Source organism: Martes martes (genome assembly GCF_963455335.1).
Source record: "Martes martes genome assembly, chromosome: 5".
Lineage (NCBI taxonomy): Eukaryota > Metazoa > Chordata > Mammalia > Carnivora > Mustelidae > Martes > Martes martes.
In genome coordinates this window covers 67,802,903-67,825,053 of record NC_137892.1, presented here as the reverse complement: position 1 = coordinate 67,825,053, position 22,151 = coordinate 67,802,903, and the positions used below count along the sequence as shown (strand labels likewise).

The 22,151-nt window shown below is 38.6% G+C and overlaps 1 protein-coding gene across 2 annotated transcripts in view; it reads left to right on the top strand.

Annotated features, from left to right (window-relative positions):
- The first annotated feature begins 12,271 nt into the window (after positions 1-12,271).
- Positions 12,272-22,151, top strand: part of TNPO1 (transportin 1) — an 88,079-nt gene continuing 78,199 nt past the window's right edge. For both annotated transcript variants that reach the window (XM_080803634.1, XM_080803632.1), the window contains exon 1: positions 12,272-12,328. In XM_080803634.1, the coding sequence (XP_080659760.1) occupies positions 12,314-12,328 (15 nt within the window). In that variant the 5' untranslated portion in view covers positions 12,272-12,313. The remainder of the gene's footprint in view (positions 12,329-22,151) is intronic.

The window sequence follows — 22,151 nt, the reverse complement described above, 5'->3', positions numbered from 1 at the left end:
CACGTGCCCTCAGTTTTTTTTTCCCCCTGAGTCCAGAGTCTCTCATGGTTTGTCTCCCTCTCTGATTTCTTCCCATTCAGTTTTCCCTCCCTTACCCCTATAGTCCTCCTCACTATTCCTCATGTTCCACATACCATTTACTTTTTAAAAGCAGAATCAAATTTTCCGGTTTAACCTGCTAGATGTATTTTTCTCTCCTCTCCTGTATTAAATCCCCCGAATATGTCAGTAAAGGAAATTTTCTAAAACCTGTAAGTCCACAAGCACAAGGAGAGCTGGAAAGACACTACAGCAGACAAGGAATGTTAACAAATTTGTGAAGATGGAAAGCAGACGAAGAAGTGGAAACTGGTTTAGAAGAACAGAGAAACCTAAAATCTGAGTGCCAAATACCAAACTGAGGCATGCTGATTCTCTCTGTAGAGCCGAGGAAGGGTTCAGGAATCAGATGTATTCAAACAGGCATAGATGCAGAATTTCACTGACAATATTGAAAATGCTGAAAAGAACTCTGGAACCCTACCTGTGAAGCCCGACCAGGACTCCTGGCTCACCTTAGAAAAATGGGAGGTTTATTCTCCCCAGTAACTGAACTAAAGAAGCCCTAGACTTGAGGATTCTAGACCCAGGAAAGGGCAGGGATGAGGCACCAAAATGAAAATAAATCAGAGTTAGCATGATGACCAGGGCAAGCTCCCACTTCCATTTCCGGAACCCCTTCCAGATCCCGGAATACCCCCGCAGGCATGCTCATTCCTCCCAGCCAACATATCAGAACATTTGTCAGCTTAAAAGTTGTCTCAGTGCCCACAATGAAGATGCCCACTTGTCCATAATTTCTCCATCACAAGAGAGCTTCCAGTTTGCTTTTGAGTGCCTTACTCTTAAATATGCCTGAATGGTGAGCAAAGTCTCACCAGACATTTAAGAAAAGCTCCAAAGTGAAAGATGAAAGGTGGAGGCAAAAATAAAACGAATTTGCAGCAAGGGGAAGAATGCAAGCAGTAGAAGAAAACATCATTTTTAAACTTTGATCAATATCCCCCAAGAGAGAAAACGAACCCTGAATGTTTCCTGCCATGCTCTCCATAAAAGGGCTGGATTTGAGATGCCTTTAGGTACCTCTCTCACTGAGTTCTACCACTATTTCCCACTATTTCTGCTTTGTCGGGGCTAGGTAACCTGCCCAACTCGTCTTTATCTTTAGTAGAGTATAACACAATTACTCAAAAACATTTATCAAAACAGAGACATTCTTACAGGAAAAAAAAGTTCTCATCCCTCTATTATACAGTTAATAATATTAGAGGAATGAGTATTGTTTTCAGTTCACATAGCAAAAATCATCTCCCATTCCAAGCAGTAATAATAATAATGAGAAGGCAGATAGCTGGTATGTACTGAGTGCCTCCTTTGTGCTGGGCACTGTGACAGACTATGGACAAGCACAGTCTCTCGTCACGCTCTCCACAGCCCTAGCTGGTGGCTACTGCTATTACTCTCATCATACAGATGCAGAAACCAAGGATTCTAAAGGTTGCTCAACATCTCCAAGATGGCAAAGAATTTGAATCTACCTGTGCCCGGCACTAAAGCTTTGTCTTCAACCTCCGTGTTCACTACTTCTCAATGAAGGAAAAGGAAATCAAAGTTGTATCGTAAGCATGCAAATGGAAGGGGATTAAATGGTAAACTGGTGACTTATGTCATTTGATAGATGTCTTCCTCAGAAGTCTCGTAAGCTGGGGCGTCTGGATGGCTCAGTTGGGTAAGTGTCTGGCATCAACTCAGGTCATAATCTCAGGGTTCTGGGATGGAGTCCTGTGTGGGGACTCCATACTCAGCAGTGAGTCTGCTTCTTTCTCTCCCTTTGTCCCTCCCTCCCTCCACTCATGTGCACTCATGCTCTTTCCCTCAAATAAATAAATAAAATATTTTTTTAAAAAAGTTTTGCAAGTTGAAGATAAAAATAAACCTAAAATGTTACAGAGGAAGCAGAGCTGTTCTCCTAGTCAGGGCCTCACACAGGGCCTTTACCTTGATAGGGTTACCATGGTCCAAAGTTGGAGGTCCCAACTGCTATTCTAAAAAAAGGTCCCCAGTAAGATCAGGGGTCACCCAGCAAAACTCTAAGCACAAAGGTAGATCTGCTTCTCAGGAGCAAACTCTCATTAGCCAAATGCAGGGAGACATATGCATGAAGAACCAAAATGTCAGTATCTAAACATGCCTGGAACAGTTTTTTCTCCATTAATCAAATTTGGGTGGAAAGCTAAGTTATAATCAGAAAGTTGCTTAGCTAGCATGGAAATAAAGCCATTTACTTATGGATTCTCTTAATAGCTAGCTAGCTTCACCAAGTGTTAGAAGGTGGAGGGGGGACAGTGAAGATTCCTCCAGACTGAGAAGGCACTTTGAGGCAAAAAATGAAGCGAACCACCCATACCATTGATGGAGAGTTTTACTCAAGGTCACTTGCTTGCGGAGAGGGAGAGGGGATCAGGTGGACGGTGATCTAGGTTCTAAACCACTATATTTTCTGCAAAGTTCTGATCTTAATCCACAAATTTATAGAGCAAAGAGATGTGGTTATCTAAGGTGACATCATCCATGTGACAAAGGAGAGGAAGAGGAAGCTGGCTCTACAAGTTATCTAAACAACTTTAGGGAGGATCAGAACAAGCCTTCCTGCATTCTGGTCGGGGCATACGTTAACCACCAACGAGCCTGGAACACGTATGGGGAGGACAGGAACAAGATGGAGGGCCAGAGCTGGAGATGGTATTATCAGCATTCCTACATCAAGCTGGTCATCCATTCATCCACTCATCCACTCAGTTACTCTTTATTTAGTTCTTACTTTATGCCTGGCATTGTTCTTAACACTAAGGATGTGAGTGTTGATAAGAGAGACAGAAGTCCTTGTCCTAATGAAGTCTGCATTTTAGTGCAAGACATGGACAACCTCAAACAAATACAGAATATGACTTCAGGGGCGCCTGGGTGGCTCAGTGGGTTAAGCCTCTGCTTTCGGCTCAGGTCATGATCCCAGGGTCCTGGGATCAAGCCCCGCATCTGGCTCCTTGCTCAGCAGGGAGCCTGCTTCCCCCTCTCCCTCTGCCTGCCTCTCTGCCTACTTGTGATCTCTATCTCTCTTTCAAATAAATAAATAAAATCTTAAAAAAAAAAAAAAGAATATGACTTCAGATCCTGATTAGTTCAATGAATAAAATTTCATGGTGAGAAGATAGAGGTTTAATAGGTTGGTCAAGAAATATCTAGCAGGATGTTTGCAACCTGAAGGGGGACAGCAATTCAGCAGAGAAAACAGCAGGTGTTGAGAACCAAAGGTGGAGATGGGCTCAGTATGTTTGTGGGACAGTATGGCTGCAGTCAGGTCTGCAAGTAATGGACAGGTGGGAGATGAGGTCAGAAAGTAGTCAAAGGCCAGATCATGTAGGGCTTCATAACTATGATAAGGACTGTATTCTAGGAGTTATTGGAAGCCCTTGGGGAGGTTTTCAGAAGAATGGCAGAATGCGATTTCTGAGAGGCCCTGGAGCGAAGTGAGAGGTAAACTTGTACTTTTCTTTGAGAATGGAGTAAGGCCAAGATGCTAAGCTAGGTATGTGACAAGTGACAAAATTCTAGCTGATGACAAATGAAATCGGTGCTTGCACCTTTCTCAAAGGAAGGCTCATATGCCTCTCCTTATTTTTTCCCCTTCCCACTGGCTGGGATGTGGTTATAAATCCCCAAGGTAAAACCCGGGAATTCATATAGAACCATGAGAAGGGAGCTTCATGCTAAGGATACAAAAGCAGCAAGATGGAAGAACTTCCGTCCCTGATAATTTTGAACCTTCCAGACCAGCTGTGAACTGCCTATGGTTTACATGAGAGATAAATTACTATCTTGTTATGAGTTTTCTGTCACTTGCTGCTGAATCGAATCCTAACACACTCTGTTCTTAGCTTGCTTAAGACTGCATAATAACTAGAAATTTAGGGCCGGGACACTTACAGGAGTCTTCCCAGGAACACTGATGCAACATACTGAGGCCTATTTCTAGTTTATGGTAGAGAGGTCAGAACTTGGCAGTCTGCTCATTGTGGCACCCAAACTCCATGTAGTAGGCAGCCCCGGTCTATTGAATGAAGTCTGTGTCTTCTATTCCAGTGAACCCCTTGGTTGAAATTTGTGTTTCTCTGACATAAGATATGCAAACACATTCTCCTTCCAACCCTAAAAAAGCTTTCGAATTTGATGGAATCTTGCCCTCTTTCTTAATGTAGGACCCCTCAACTCTTACTAATAGTAAAATCATATCCAGTTTAAATTAGCAAAAGTTGTGGATCCAGTGGAGAGGGAAATGTTGAAGATAGAGGAAAGAGAAGCCTGGAAGGAGATCAAGCAGATAAATGGTCTTTGCTAGAAGAAACCTGGGGTAGGCTTTTGTCACTGAATGTTCTCCAAAAATCCATCCAGGTTGTTGTGTGTATCAATAGTTTGTTTCTTTTTATTGCTGAGTAGTATTCTATGGTAACCATTTATCTATCGAAGAACATCTGGGTTGTTTCTAATTTGGGGCTGTTGCAAATAAAGCTGCTATAAACATACAGGTTTTGTATGAAAGTAAGTTCTCATTTTTTCTGGGTTAAATGCTCGAGAGTGTAATTGCTGGATTATATGGTAATCACATGTTTAGTTTTTTGAGAAAGTGCTAAACTGTTTTCCAGTGTGGCTATTCCATTTTATCTTCCCAGCAGCAATGTGTGAGTGATTCAGATTTGAGTGGTGTGGTTTGTTTGTTTTTTTTCTTTTTTCACCAGCCATTCGGATAGGTGGATAGGGATATCTCATCTCTTGTGGCTTAATTTGCATTTCTCTGATGGCTAATGATGTTGACTAGTTTTCATTTTTGTTTGTTTTTTAAGATTTTGTTTCTTTATTTGAGAGAGAGTACACGCTCGCACACTTTATTTTTTTTTCTCAGTCTTGCTAGAGGTTTATCAATTTTACTGCTTTTTTTGCCCAAGAAGCTTTTTGTTTCATTGATTTTTCTCTTCTGTTTTTCCTGCTTCCAAACTCAGTGATTTCTGCTCTTATCATTATTATTTCCATTTACTTTCAGTCTGCTTTTACATTATATTTGAAGTGAGTCTCTTGTAGATGACACTTGGCTCAAATTTTAATCCACTCTGCCAATCAAAATACGATGATGTTTATATACCATTTATGTTTAATGTAATTATTGATATGTATGGGCTTTAAGTCTGTCATTTTACTTTCTGTTTATTGTTTTTTATTTTTGTTTTTCTGCCTTTCTATGAGTTATTGTACATTTTTTGAATTCCATATTGAGTTATCTATAATATTTTTGAATGTATCTCTACATAACTTTTTGACTGGTTTCTCTAGCTGTTACATTATATATATAGTTATAGTTATATATTGTATGCGTTACATATAATACATATGTGTTCTATTTAATAAATATTATGAATGTGTAAGTTATCCCAGTATAATGGTAGTGTTATTTTACCAGTTCAAGTACAGTGTAGAACACTTGTCTCCTTTTACGTCTCTTTACCTTCTCCATTTAATACTATAATTACATTACATATTTCCTCTTCATACATTTAGAACCACATTAAGACAATGTTAAAATTTTTGCTTCAACCATCAGACATCATTTAGAAGATTCAAAGAAAAGGAAGTATCTGATTCTTGATTTCCACTCAGGTCATGATCTCAGGTCTGTGAGATGGAGCTCCACGGTCAGAGGGGTGTCTGCTTCTCTCCCTCTGCCCCTCCCCCAATCACATGCTCTTCCTCTCCTTCTAAAATAATAAATAAGTCTTTTTAAAAAAAAGAGAAAGAAGGGAAGCTAATTATATTTACCAGTATTTTTGCCTAACTTATTCTTTCTTCCTTCTCAGTGTTCCTACACTCTTTATTTTATGATTTCCTTTCTGTTTAAATACCTTCTTTTAGCCATTCTTTTACAAAAAATCTGCTAGTTACAAAAACCTTTTAGTTTTCCTTGTTCTGAAAATGTTATGATTTTCACTCCTAAACGATATTTTTGCCAGATATAGGATTCTTTCAACACTTGAAAAATGTAGTGTTACTTCCTTTTGTATTCCACAATTTTTTTAAACACAGATATTATTTATTTATTTATTTGAGAGAGAGAGTGCGTGTGCATGAGTGGGGGAGGGAGGGGTACAGAGAGAGGGAGAAGCAGACTCCCCAGTGAGCATGGAGCTGACATAGGGCTCGATCACAGGACCCTGACATCATGACCTGAGCTAAAGGCAGATGCTTAACCAACTGAGCCACCCAGGAACCCCTGGACTCCATGATTTCTGATGTGAAATCATTGTCATTCAAATTGCTTTTCCCTTACAGGTAAAATGTCATTTCTTGCTCCTGTCTTCAAGGTTTTTAGTGTACAGAAGTTGTTTTTAGTGTGCAGAAGTTGAACAGTGGGTCCTGTCATGAATTTCGTTGGGTTAATCCTATTTCATTTGTTTATTTTTTAAAATGACTTGTATTGAGATATAATTTATGTATTATAAAATTTGCCCTTTTAAAATGTACCATAATGTGGTTTTTAGTATATTCACAGACTTGAACAACCTCCACTATCTAATTTTAAACTGCTTTCATCACCCCCAAAAGAAACACTATATCTATTGGTAGTCACTCTCTATTTTCTCTCTTCAAATCCCTGGAAACCATGAATCTGCTTTCTGTCTCTGTAGATTTGCCTATTCTAGATATATAGAGAGATATATATGGTCTTTTGTAAGTGGATGCTTTCACTAGGCACATTGTCAAGGTAGCATGTATTAGTACTTTATTCCTTTTTAGTACTAATTAATATTCCATATATGGATATAATATATTTATTCATTCATCAGCTGATGGACATTTGAGTCCATCATTTTCCACTTTATGGCTCCTATAAATAATGCTATTGTGAATATTTGTGCACAAGTTTTGTATAGACATATGTTTTCATTTCCATGAGGAGTGGAATTGCTGGATGATATGGTAAATCTATGTTTAATTGAAGAAACGCCAAACTGTTTTCCAAAACAGCTATAGCATTTATATCCCTACAAGCAATGTATGAGAGTTCCAATTTCTCTACATTTTTGCCAATATTTGGTATTACCTGTCCTTCTTATTATAGCCGGGTATGAAGGGGTATCTCATTATTTTGATTTGCATTTCCCTAAAAGCTAATTATGTTGAGCTTCTTTTTCTATACTTATCAGCCATTTGTATAGGTTCTTTGGAGATACACAGATTCTTTGCCCATTTTTTAATTTGGTTATTCATCTTTTTTATTATTGAGATTTAAGAATTCTTTGTTCCAGACACAAGTCTCTTATCTGATAGATTATTTGCAATTTTTAAAAATTCCATGGGTAACCTTTTTACTTCCTTTCTTAACGGTATCCTTTGTAACACAAACTTTAAATTTTGATGAAGTCCAGTTTATCTAGTTTTTTCTTTTGTTGCCTGTGCTTTTAGTATTGTATCTAACAAGTCTTCAGTTTTCCTAACTGAAGGTCATAAATATTTACTTTCATGCTTTCTTCTAAGAATTTTATAGTTTTAGCTGTTTCATTTGGTTTTAGCTCTTATGCTTAGCTCTTACATTTTGAGTTAATTTTTGTACTATTATATGAGGTAGAGATCCAACTTTATCCTTTTGCATATGGATAGTCAGTTGCCTCGGGACTGTTTGTTGAAAACAGTCTCTCCCCATTTTATTGTTTTAACACCTTTGTTGGAACACTCTGTTCAGCTTCTTAAGTCTGTAGGTTTATGTCTTTTGTCAAATTTCTGAAGTTTTCAGCTATTATTTTTAGTGTCACCCTCTTTCTTTTCTTCTTCCAGGACTCTGAGGACATGAGTGTTAGACCTCTTGTTAATTCCATGAGACTAGATCTATTCTTTTTTTTTTTTTTTTCAATTTATTTTCTCTCCATTGTTAAGTTGAGTAATTTCTATGGTTCTATCTAGATTTTCAGTGATTCTTTCCTCCGTCTCCTCCACTGTGTTGTTGAACCCATCCACTTTGTTTTTTATTGTGGCTATTGTATGTTTTAGGTCTAAAATTTGATTCAGCCATTCTTTACATCTTCTTTTTTTTTCTTTTGTTCCAAGTGTTTTTGTAGTTGCTCACTGAAGTGTTTCAGTTCTGCTTTAAAATCTTTGTCAGATAATTCTAACATCTCTGTTGCCTTGGATTTGTCATCTATTAGTTGTTTTTTTGTTTTTGCACGGTTTGAGATATTTCTGGTTCTTGCTAAAATGAGCAGTTTTCAATTGAAACCTAAACATTTGAGGTATCATGTTATAAGACTTTGGATCTTATTTAAATATTCTGTTTCAGCTGGCTTTTTCTGACAAAGCACTGTTAGAGGAAGTGGGGGTGGGGAACAGGCACCACCTCCTTACTGCCAGGTTGGAGAATAGTCTAAGTTCCTCACCTGGCCTCCATAGACACCCAAGTCTCTCTCTCTCTCTCTCTCTCTCTCATTACTGGCCAGTGGGAAGAAAGTCCTGGCTGCCTACCTAACTTCTTTGACACCATAGGGTGGGAGATGGGGTTGAGGCACCTTGTTACAGTCTGGTGACTGAAGAAGTCCAGGCTTTCCACGAGACCTTTGCTGACTTGAGTGGGGGATGAGGAGGAGTGGTCATGATTTCTTCCTGTAGCTTGCTTTTCTTTAGTTTTATTGGTTATTGTCTAAATGGTTTTTGTTTGTTTGTTCGGTTTTGTTTCTGGTTTTTGTTTTGTTTTGTTTTGTTTTTATCTGTTATACTGCCTCTTTTCTCGTTCTTCAGCTAAACTGAGCATTATTTTGTTGGGGATTTCTTTGTCTGAACCACTGGAATTTTCAGGTTGCCAACTCCTTCAGTTTCAAGTCTGAGATAGAGGAGGCAAAAAACCAAAACAAACACACACCAAAAAACCCAGGGAACCACTCCTTATGTTGTTGCTTGGGTCTTGAGGTCCTTGCTGGTTTGTCTTCTCTCCATCTTTCAGAGTCTTCATATGTTTGTTTTATATGTAATGTTTAGGGGCACGTAATTGTACTTACTGGGAGGAATAGGGAAAAGTAGGTCTACTTCATCTTCCCAGAAGTAGAAGTCTAAGTAGACCTTTTTATAAATAGACTCATATTTTAATCACTGAGAGACATTAATAGTTGAGGGAACTTTGAAGTTAATCCTTTCCCAGATAATAATAACTCTCTAATTTATCTTTTTTGTACATTCAAACAGTATAGTGGGTTTGCTTTAAATGAAAAATGCCTCTAGATTATTTACACATTTCTGAATATGTAAATAACTGTTCTCTTTCAAAATTTGAATTAAATTCTTCTAAATAATTACTTAAAAAAATTTTTTTTTCCTTAATGCCAATCTGAAGATACTGCAATGGAAGGCGATTCCTGAAACTGCCTAGTATTAAAGATTATAATGAGAATTCCCACATCTTTCCCATCTTTCCCAAAGTATACGATGAGAATATTTCCAGAAGTATTCTATTTTAAAAGATTGCCGGTATCTAAAGGATTATTTCACTTATTTTACTGTGTATGTATATATTCACAAACAATTTCCTATTAAAGATACTTAACAATTTCTAGATTTCCAAACCTATAATTTTTTTCAATCACCACTCCTCCTTCTCAAACATCTGTTCTTTTATATATATTAATACCTAGTAATACTATCTTTCATTGTCCTCTAACTATCTGCCAGGCACTCTGCTAATGAGCTCTTAATATACTTTATCTTATTTAATCCTGCTTAAGGCAGGTGAAGCTCAAAAAGGCTGAATGGGAAGCATTCATAAGTGGTAAAGCTAGCATCTGCATACAGACCCTCTGCCTCCCACCTTCATGCTTGTTTTGACAATGCTGCATTGACAGAGTAAGCATCTTTTTCTTCCAAGGGGAAAGTTTATAGGTATGTTTCTCCCTTAATGCTATTTTGTAATTTCTACCATTGTTTATTTTTATCCTTGTCATTTTTTTTTACCTAAGAAAAGAATTAATGCAAAAATTTTAAATATAGGGTATGTGTAATAGATTTGGGGGTTAAAAATTTAAGTTATTTACCACTTTTAACTTAAGTATATGTCATTAAAAAATACTGACAAAGTTTTACTACAGGAGTTCTGCTGCTTTGTATTCGGGGATAAAGAGAAAATATTACTGAATAGCTGCTATTTCATGTGCAAAGTATGCAAAGGGTAAACAAATAACAGAAAAAATAAAATAAGCCATGTTAATAAACCCTTGTTAATGGTAAGAACATCTATTGTTTAAAACATCTTTTTTTAATTTAACCTAGAAGGTAGAGACAAAATGCTTTATATAGAACCATCTCTTCATTCAATGCAGAACTATTTCATACTAAATTTTTAATTCGCTTTCATTTAAATTTCATAGAAGTATGTACAGTAATTTACTCAGTCTCAATTTCACAACATTTGATAATCAATATTTTTTCTTTCAAAAGATTTTGGTCAATAAATCCTTTTACATACACCAAAAAACACTTCATTTTCTTAAATTAATTTCAATTATTATATATAATAATCCAAAATATTATTCAGGTGAATTCCTGACTAATTGCTTTGTCAGTAGTTCTTTACATCCATCATTATTTGCTCAACCTTTACATTTAGAAAGAATTCCTATTACATTTCTTTAGCAAAGTAGAATGCAGATACCACACAACTGATTTGTACGGTCAGGGCTCCCTTGATGTCCCAAAGAAGTCCCACAGTGGGACTTTTCAAATGCAGAAATAAGCCCTTTTTGTTATTTGGATAAATACACATATTCTGGATAAATGTTCTTGCAGATACACTAAACAACCATTTCAGAAGGTTTGCACTAAGTATTTTTTCTTGCAATCTGTTCCCATTTAGAGATCTCTTTTTGCTGCATGCTCCTGTATCCAAGTGCTATCAAATTAACATTAGGAATGGTGGGTTCATAATTATGAGCATTTTAGTTATTTAAAATATTTTTCTTACTATGTTCCATTTCCTGATGATAAAAATAGTCCTATACTCAAAATTTAAGTGAAATAAATTGTTTGGTAAAATGACTTGTTGCAAATGAAAATTATTAGCAAGTTTGTTAACAAATAACCTTCACCAATATAAATTTAAGAAACTTTCTAGTACCAGTACTGTACTTTTATCTAGACTATGCCTGGAAGACAACAACTGCTACACATTTCCAAAACGTGTTATACACAGCACTTGCAAATAGGATAGCCGAAACTGCCGGCATTTTACACAAGTTGATCTTATGACGAAGAATATTATCAGCGGCATCATCACCGTAGGATATAATGATTATCCAGCTATGCAAATTTAAAATATTCACATATAGTCCATTTATATATAAGAATAATGTGGGTAAGGGAACTGTTATTTATCAATCGTTACCATTATCATAATTGGGTATAAAAATAGCCACCTCTCCCATTTTGAATTATGTTCTGTTCAGAAAACCGAAGACATTTTAATTTCTCATGATGGCTGCTTACGGAGAGAAGGGCTTGTTATTTCTAAGAGCAAGAAACTAGTTTTATCTGAATACACACTAGGACATGTAAAAAATTTTATAAACCCATTAATTTTAACATACACAGCAGTTGACGTGCTAGGTGCAGTAGACCTCAAAAGACAATCACGCAACATTAGCAAGCAGCCTTCTGCCCATATCCATCTACTGAAGTCGTTTATTTATTATTTTTATTTATTATTATTATTATTTTTTTTTTTTACCAGAGACTTTGGAACTGTATTATTGGGGGACTGGTGGCATGCTCCGTGTTAAGTAGGCTCCCGGGTTAGGGCTGTCACTTGGGAGATTCTCCTGGGGTACGGAAGTTCGCTGGCGTAGAGTCGTCATTCTAGGAGGCCCTGGACAGCCCCCAAACATCCACACTTCCAGGGCCATTTTGGTCGAGGCCTCACGGCGCAGAGCTGCGGACGGCAGCGCGGCTTGAGCAACCACCGCTGTGCGCCGGTAGGCGCAGGTCCGCAGGCCCAGCAGGCCCAGGCTCCGCTTTTCCCAGCCGCGCCGCCGTTGCCTAGGCGACCGCCGCCGAACGTTCCCGAGGCGGGCCCCGCCCCCCGGCCAATCGGACCCGCGCTCGCCGGAGCCCAGATTCTCTTTGTTCCGCAGCCATTTCAGGCCCCGGACGGGAGGCAGCGCCGCTACGGCAGAGGGCCCGAGCGCCGGAGGCCTCTGGGATGGTGTGGGACCGGGTAGGTGGTGTGAGGGTGCGCGGCCCCAGACTGGAGGGCGGGAGCGGAGGCCAGCTGTTCCGAAGCTGCCTGACGGGCTGCGGGGAGAAGCGCCCGACCCGCCGCCCTCCCGGCCGTTTGGAGCCCGGCGGTGGCGGCGGCGCGGTTCTAAGCCCAACAGCTGCCGGCCGGGGCGTCCTACGGGACACTGGCAGGGGTCGGGCAGCGCTCCTCAGGTGTCCGAGGCCAGGGCCTGGGTCCTGTGGGGGCGGTGCGAAGGGGAGAGCCTTCTCGCCGGGGCGCTTTTTGTTAGACGCGGCGTTTGAGGGCCCTGGTGTCGCAGTCGCTGCCCAGGACGTCTGCTTCCCGCCGGTTCTGGGCGCTTTGGGGCACTGCCGGGCGCTGCCCCGATGGCCCGTCTTTGTCCCCGCCCGGCCCTCTCCGCCCTGGCGTCCGGGGCCGCACACACCTTCGCCTCCACACTCAGCTGGCTGATCGCTTTCTCTGGGCTGTTTTTGCCCCTTGGGGCCTCTTGGCCTCACGACATATTTACATAATTTTAAGGTTTGTACGGGCTTCGCGTGGGTTTGTTTTTTGCACTTCCACCGCTTTGTACTTCTCCCACGCGAACACGCAACAGGGAACAGCTGCTGAGGAGCAGACCGGCTACCACAGTTAAAAAGAAACGGCTTCCTTCCTTTAAAAATGATCGATTGTCTGCCGGCTGTAAAAACCAACTGGATGTTGCAAAGATTGCTTAGCCTTTAAGTCCGTTATCTTAACGATCACTAATCACTTTGGTCCATCAACAGATGTAGAAATTTGAACTTGGCGGCTGTCCACAAATTGATTTTGACAGTTGTATTAGGAAGCTTAATAACAATCCTGCCTTGAAACAGTGATGACTTCAGTGATGAGATTATAAATAGTACTTTATTTTTCAGCCTAAAGATTTTTTTTTTAAAGTTGTATGACCTAATAGCTAGTTGGAAATGTGAGGTTATAAGATGGCTATCCTGATCTACTCATTTTTAGGATAACAAAAGTACCTTTTGGTTTTAAGTTTCCCTGTTACATCAGAGCTTTCCTATTAGAATGGCAAATAAGTTATACTTAGTGAAGCAGGGACGCATTACTTTTTTTTGGAAAAAGTTATGTTTTCTCCTTTTATCCTACTCTGCACACCATTCTTAGAGAATGTCTCCACCGAGTTGAAAATTTGTAGCGGCAAAAAGGAGATTTTAGTTCAAAGGTGCAGATTTCTTTTTTACTCCTCCGCACCTGTAGTCATAAATCATAACAGTTTAGCAGTCCGGTTTTTACTTCACCTAATTTAATGTTAGCCTAATGAACTATTAGTGCTCCGTTTTCTTTTTCCTATAAGGGGCCCCCTCCTCGACCAGCCTTGATCAGTTACATTTTTGCCCTAGGTATTCAGGGAATTATTAAATTCCTTCTGCTGAAATATCTATAAAAATCTTTAAAAGTAATCAAGCTTATTACCATTATATATTATGAGCAGGATAAGATTTTAGGAAAAATATATATGATCCTGGTTGTAAATATTTCCATTATCAACACTTGATACTGTATTCATTGTTTTTATGACCAGTTTTTCTTTTTTGTATAATGTTAAAGCCTTCACATGAACTCAGTTTTTCTAAATACTGTAAACTGCATTGAAATGTAAATGTACTATCTTTAGAAGAATTGCTTGCTTTTATCCATGTTGGATTCTGCAAATACTGTTTTTAAGAAAAGAAATTTGGTTAATAAAGGAAGGCAAAACAAGTGACATAGGTCATGAAATAGATTTATCAAGTGTAAAATGCAGAGAGGAGCACAGCAATTAAGTGGGAGTTGTTTTTATTGCCCAGGGTATAAGTTGTTAATATTTCTTCCTGGGATTGATATTGAATACATATATTGGTGCCAAAAAGTTCTTGTTCCAAAAAAATCAATTGGGTTTACTAGCAAAAGGGTGAGAAAGCTGAAAGAATCAAAGTGATTGGTTAACTGATAATTGTTTTCAAAAACAGTAGAGAATAATGCCATCTTCAAAAATAAGGATCAGAAACAAAAAAATTCCCCAAATCTTTCTTAGTTGGTCCCATTCATCCAGTCCTATGGTAGATATCCAGTGAGAGTTGGCAGGTGAGGGATGTCTCTTGGGTCACAGGGTAAGTGAACTTTATGATGGAAGATGGATGTCTGTAAGGCTGGTAACTAGATTTGTAGTTATATGGATGGGTATAGGAGAGAGTTCCTAGAAACCTTGTTTGGTTAACTCTGGACCTCCTTACTAGAATTCTTTGGAAGTACTGAAAGTAGGTGTAATAACTAAGAGTGGTTAAATGAGTCTTAGTGGTTAAATGAGATAATGGAATAAGAAATAGGGATGCAGATTTGTCTTGGAAGTTTCTGGAGTACATAGAACCTATAGAGGAATGGTGGCTATGTCTTACTCCAAAATGACACCTGATGCAGAGCAGTTATTTGATTTCAGAAGTGCAGGAATGCCTAAAGCTAAAAGAAAGCTGGTAATTGAAAGACCACAGGATTTGAGTTGACATGTGGCTTTTTAATGGTTAAAATTTAAAAGCAAAGCAAATCTTTGAATGTTGCAGTTAGGAATAGGAGCTCTAGAGCCAGACTTTTTGGATTCAGATCATGGTACCTTCTGAAATTAGGTGTGAATTTGAGCAAATTATTTAATCTCACTGTACCTCAGATTTTCTCATCTCACAATTCTGTGAGGATTAAATGAGTATGCTCTTAGAACTAGGTCTGATGTAGTAGACACTCCATAAATAATAACTGCTGTTATCATCATGATCATTAATATGTTAGAAAACAACTCATAAAATTATAATCACTAGTATCTAGATTATGAGATAACTGCTGTAAACCCTCTGATACATTTTCTTCCAGTATTTTTTCTCAGTTTATTTGATTTTTATATAGTTGAGACTTTACTGTATGAATAACTTTACATTCTGCTTTTTTCACGTAGTATCATAAGCAGTTTCTCGTGCTATTAATTATTTTGTCAGCGTCTTTTAAAATGACCACATAATGTGACTTTCTCATGATTAAACATTTTCCTATTGGACAATTGGCAAGTTTCTGATTTTTTTTTTTTTTCAGTTCTAAGAAACACTACACTGAACATCCTTGTACATGAAAAAATTTCTGGGTTTTAGATTATTTCATTAAGATAGATCCTCCAAAGTGAAAATATTAGGTTGGAGTATATGAACATCCAAAGCTCATGGTCCATATTCCCATTTTGCTTTTAATTAAGGGAATTTAATAATGGGCTTAAGATAAATTGAGGAGCACAGCATTTATTGACCTTATTATTGCTTGAGATGGGAAAGAAGAGGGAGTAAATTAACATTTTTTCCGTGTAATATGCAAGGCATTATTTGTAGGCATTTATCATCCATTGTTACTTTTACATACATTCTGCTCCTTATCATAGCCCTGTATTATGCATGGCAGTTACCTATAGATAGGCAAGTACTTCCAGAGTTTTCAAGGTGAATTTGAATATAGATCTGCCTGATTGCAAAGCTTATGTCCTTTATTTGTAAAATTTTAGGTAATATACATATTAGGAATCTCATAATGAATACATATATCGAATGAATACACAACCTTATAATGAATTTTATAATTTACTATAATTTAATGGAGCTACTAATTGTAGATCATAGACCATATTACAAAGATAGTAAAATTTGACCTGGAAGTAATGAATGGGTAAATGACAAAGTTAAACCAGACATGGCTTAAGTATCTGCATATATTTTACAAAGGGAAAAAATATCCTTACCTGACTGAGATGTAATTGGTAATGAGTATTTAAAGCTGATTTCTAAAATGATTTGTGGTGAAACACTCTTAGTAACGACCTTTCAACACAAATAGGGTAGAAAAAAGTCCCATCAGATTTGGGGCATCTATATAAGAAGTGACAATGGCCTATTAAGTAACCAAACTGAAAAATAGGTTTAGTAAAACCCCTGCCAAACTTAGCTAAGGTCTTAATAGAGAAATACCAACAACAACAACAAAAAATCATAGAGATATTTCAGTTAAGGAGAATAAGACTACCCACAAGCTGTTGGAAATTAATTATATACTGAAAACTAAAGGGAAAAAAATTTAACTGGATTTTATAGTTGACTTTGAAGCACTCTGAAGCCATTAGTAAAATAATATTTGGCAAAGCCCCTTAATCCTCAGGTGCAGAAGTGGCTGCCATAGATAAAAAGGGTCATCTCAGAAAAACAAAGATTTCATTGCTCTTGTCTTTATAAGGAGGGAATTAAATCAGAGAAATACTTCACAAAATTGTGAACATTCTAAATAGATACACATGAATGATTAAAAATAGATAGGTGGTATTCACCAAAACTATAAAGAAATAGTCATAAAATTAATATGCTGCCATTAAAAATAATGTTTTTGAAAAATACTTAAGTAAAAATAAAAATAGTTTTGGCTGGAGCATAAGAAAACAGGAAAATTATGAGAAAGATGGCAAATTATGATGGATTTATAACGTGGCCATTTATTCATTTGCTAAACATTTATGAGTGCTGAGATTGTCCCTTTTGATTAAGAGATTTACATACTCCTGGAGAGGGAGAAGTAAATGAAAAAGTACAACAAAGTGTAGTTACAGCTTTTATGGTATAAAATGGTATGGTACAGCTTTTATGGTATATACCTCCAGAGGCATCCAGCAGGACTAGTAATAGGTTCCAAGCGGAGAGTGGGAGCAGTGACTCAGGCATTTCAGGGGAATAGGAGCAGCATTTCAGAGACTATGTCAGTTAAGATAAGGACCTACTGTGTTCCCGAATCTCCCAATAGTTCAGGGGCCCTAAAAGGTACAGAGCAGGAATCCACAAACTTTTTTGTAGAGGACTAAATACTAAATATTTTCTGCCATACCATCTCAAATGTAGTACAAAAACAGGGACAGTACAGAAACTAAAGGGTTTGACCAATTTAACTCGTGGGTCTTAATTATCTCTAATAAATAGTAGAAGGATTCAAGGAGGAAATAACCTACTGGGCCTAGTATGAGCCATTGGAATATTTGAAACAAGAAATTCACAACACTGATTTGTGTGAATCATTAAGAATGGAATAAAATAGAAAAACAGGGTGCCTGGGTGGCTGAGTTGGTTAAGCAACTGCCTTCAACTCAGGTCATGATCCTGGAGTCCTAAGGTTGAGTCCTGAATCAGGCTCCCTGCTCAACAAGGGGAGTCCGCTTCTCCCTCTGACCCTCTCCCTTCTCATGTGCTGTCTCTCTCTCTCTCTCAAGTAAATAAATAGAACCTTAAAAAAAAAAACAAAAAAAAAACCAGTTTCTTTCTAAGCACTATAAACCATTAGGAAAAGACAACTCAATTTCTTAAATGGCCAGAATCACAGAGGAGGAAATACAGAGAGCTAACATGAAATAATGCTCTCCCCTACCAGGAGGGAAGGGCAAAGTAAAATGGTGAAAATTTTGTTTCCCATTATACTTGCAAAAGTGAGAAAGTTTTGCTAGTATGTATTGGCAGGGTTGTACCGAAACTTGTACATTAAATAAATCAGTAAAGCCATGTTAGTTTTCAAGCAAAAACACTTTGACCCAGCAATTTCCATTTCTTAGAGAAGCATGTGGGTGTATCAGGAGACATTTGTGTTCAAGGATCTGTCAGTAGCCACAGAACCTCCAGACTTCCAGGTCACCTTTCATCACCCACACTCCAGTTCATAAAATGGTCTGTATTTGTCTTTTAAAAACAAACAAAAAGCAGGGGCACCCAGCTGGCTCATTCCGTTAGGTATCCGACTCTTGCTTTTGACTCAGGTCATGATCTCAGGATCCTGGGATCGAGCCCCATGTCTGCTTGCTTGAGGATTCTTCTCCACCCACCTCTTTCTCTATTTCAAATAAATAAATCTTAAAACAAACAAACAACCCAAACTCTTCTAACTCTGTATACCCTTCTACTGTTCCTACTGGTACAGTCCAACATCTGCAAAGTCCAACCTCAACCTATTCTTAAACATTCCCTTCACTTTCTTGCTCATATGGAAACCTGACTTTTGTACTGTGTGGCTGTGGCTGTTTTTTTGTTTTGTTTTGTTTTATTTTTTCCTTTTCTGTAGCTCTCCCTTCACTATTCCTGCTGTTGTCTGCTATGCATCTCGTGGCTGCTTTTGGACTACTCTCCCTCCCTTCTCTCTAAAAACTCCTCAGATTATGTAATCCATTACCCCTTATGATTGTTACCAACGATTGATAGCATAATTGATATCGGTGACTTCCAGGTCATTTCTCGTCGTTCTTTAGTTATTTTAGCTCCAGCCTCATTGCCCTTTCTTCAGTATTGCCTGTCTTTATAATGAAATTGAAAAGAATATACATAACTAATCTTTCCAGTACCCTGTCCTCTCATTCCTAGACCTTTCCTCCCGGGCTTGTCTACCCTGTCTCAGTTACTCACTCCCATCGTGATGCCCCCTTACCTTGTTAGTAACTGCAGTCCTTCTGTAGTTAAAATTTTTTGTGTTCTGCTATGACCCCAAATCCCCCATTTCTGTCAGTGGCAACTCCATCCTTCTCGTGGCTTGGGTTAAAATCTTAGAGTTATCCTTGACTGTGGTTTTTCTCTGACTCTCAAAGAAAGCGTCCCACAAAGGCTTTTGTACTAGATCCCATCCGCTCTCATCACGTGCTCAAGGACATTGATTCAGCTTCTCTTCTGCCATGTCGTCTTTACTGAATTATTTCTATCAGCAAACGGGCATGCTGTTATTTCTCCCATTATTTAAAAAGCGAAAAACGAAACAAAAAAAAAATACCTTGATTCACTATTCACCCCGTTTCCTCATTTTTCAGATTTCTTTTTGCAGCGTTATTCCTCAAAAGACTTTTCTACACTTGGTATGCCAAATTTTTCCCTCCCGTGTACTCTCCTAAACCCATTGCAGTCAGGCTCTTGTCTGCAGCATTCCTGCTGGAGCAGCTCGTGTTCTCCAATAACTTCCATGTTATCAAATGCCATATGCCATTGATTCTGTTCATCTTACTTGGCCTATCAGCAACATTTGACAGAGCTATTTGTTCCCTTATCCTGGCAACACTTTCTTCTTTGCTTTTCAGTATACCACACACCCCTGCTTATCTTCTACCTCTGTCCTGCCTCTTGTAATTCTCCTTTCCTTTTCTCACAGACTTAACGTTGGAGAACCCCAGGGCTCAGTCCTTGCTTTTTGTTTTCTATTCTTTGTTTTTCCTATCAGTACTCACTTCATTGGTTATTTAACTCAGTCTCTTGGCTTATATGCCATTTAAATACCAGCAACAGGCAAAATTAGATCTTCAGCTCTTCTCCCTAATTCCGGTCTCACGTGTTCAACTCCCTATTCATCCTCTCTACCTAAATGTCTAATAATGTACAACAAACTCAGCATGTCCAAAACTAACCTAAACTTCCTCCCCAGTGCCTACTTTACATACAGATTTTCCCCATTTCTGTCGGTGGTAGTTCCATCCCTCCCATGGCTCAGGCTAAAATCTTAGCATTAGCCTTGACTTTGCTTTTTCTTTGACTCTTCATATCCGTTCTTTCAGGACAGACTTTTTTCCTATGTATCAAAATACATCCAGAATTTTACTGTGCCTTGCCTTCTCCAGTACTACCAACTTCATCCAAGCTACTGCTGTCATAAATACTGCTTAAATAGGTTACTATTTGGTCTCCACATTCTACCATAGTCTGTTCCAACAGCCTTTTCTTTTTTTTTTTTTTTTTTTTTTTTTTTAAAGACTTATTTATTTATTTGACAGACAGAGATCACAAGTAGGCAGAGAGGCAGGCAGAGAGAGAGAGGAGGAAGCAGGCTCCCTGCTGAGCAGAGAGCCCGATGCGGGGCTCGATCCCAGGACCCTGGGATCATGACCTGAGCCGAAGGCAGAGGCTTTAACCCACTGAGCCACCCAGGCGCCCCCCAACAGCCTTTTCTTAATATAGTGGTGAGAACTTGCCTTTTTCAAATTAAGACAGACCCTATCGCTTCTTCATTCAGAGCACTGCATTGGCTCTTCTTTTGATTAGAAAATCTAGTGCTTACAGTGGCTCGCAAAGGCTCTATGTAATCTGCCCAACCCACTCCCCTTTCTCCATACCTCCTTGACCTTACTTCCTGTTACCAGTTCCCTCCTTGCTCACTGACCGCCTTGCTATATCAAAAACATATCAGTCATGCTCCTACTTAGGACCTTTGCTTTAGCTGATTCAGTTGTCTGGAATCTCCTTTTCCCCAAATATCTACTTGGCTCACTGGCCTTACCTTCTGTTCTTTGCTCAGGTCTTACCTCCTCTAAATACCCGTTTTAATACTGCATCCTGCCCTCTCCCATCCCCCTTATCCTGGGTTCTCTTTTTATTTTTTGCATAATACATACCCTTCTATAATGCTAGATCAGGGGTCAGCAAGCTAGAGCCCCACTGCCCTCTGGCCTGTTTTTGTACAGCCTGTGAGCTAAGAACAGTTTTTACATTTTAAAGGGTTGTGAAACAAAAATTGATAATATACAACATCTGACTTGCAAAACCTGGAATACTTACTTCCCTGGCCCTTTGCAGATGCAGTTTGCATTGTATATTCTGTTTATTGTCTTTCTCCTCCCACCAAATGTAAGCTCCAAGAAGGCAGAGATATTTTGTTTTATTTATTGCTCTATCTGCAGCAGCTAGAACAGTGCCTAGAATATAGTAGGCATTCAGTAAATATTTGTTAAATGAATGAATTGCTTATAATAGTACAAAATTATAAATAGGTTAAGTATTCAGTAACTCATTGCAATTAGTAATGAAGTAGAGCTATATATAATGAATAGGAAAGCGAAGGCATATTTTGAAAGGGTTTTTGTAATTATTTATTTATTTACTTAGTCTCTGTAGGTACAGTCTTATAGGCTGTGCTAAGAATGTGAGGTTTTATTTTAAGTGTGATGAGAAACTATTGGAAAGTTTTGATGGTTGGAAGACTTGATTTAATTGCAGCTTTGACATCATTTTTGCTGCTTCATCTCAGAGAATGGGCTGTAAGGGGACAACACAGAAAGACAAGGAAAACCCATTTTAGTAGAACATTCTGTTGTAGAACATGCTAGTGTATCCTACATACCTGGACTTAGGGTAGCCTGGAGGAGGTGAGAATTGGTCAGATTCAGAGTATGTTTTAGGGTAAAACTTGATAGCACTGGCTGTTGATTTGAATGGGGAACATAAAGGAAAGGCCTGAACAACTGGATGAACACTTAGTGACGTAGGCAACTAGAGGAGAAGCAGATATGAATGGGATGAGGAGAAGTATCAAGAATTGTGGTTTAGCCAGCAAAGTTTAAGATGCCCATTTCACAAACAAAGGAGTATGTCTTATAAAATCTTGATGCTTAAGTGTGGAGTTCAGAGTGCTATTCAGTGACACAGACTAAATGAAGATTATATAGACAGAGAAAAGAAAGGGACCTTGGGTATTTAGGGGTAGGGGGCCAGCAAGGGAGACTGACAAAAGAGCAGCCAATGAAGTAAAAAGAAAACCAGTGAGATGTGAGGCTAGGAAGGAAAAGAGCGGTTGCTTGTGTTCAGCACTGTGGAGGAATGGTGTTAAGGCCAGGAAGAAATCACTGGGTTTGGCAACAAGGAAATCTCAGTCTCACTGGAGTGGAGTAAAGATGGGGAGATGGTGACTGTAGAGAACTTTCAAGATGTTTCTGGGAAGGGCGCGTGGGTGGCTCAGTGGGTTAAAGCCTCTGCCT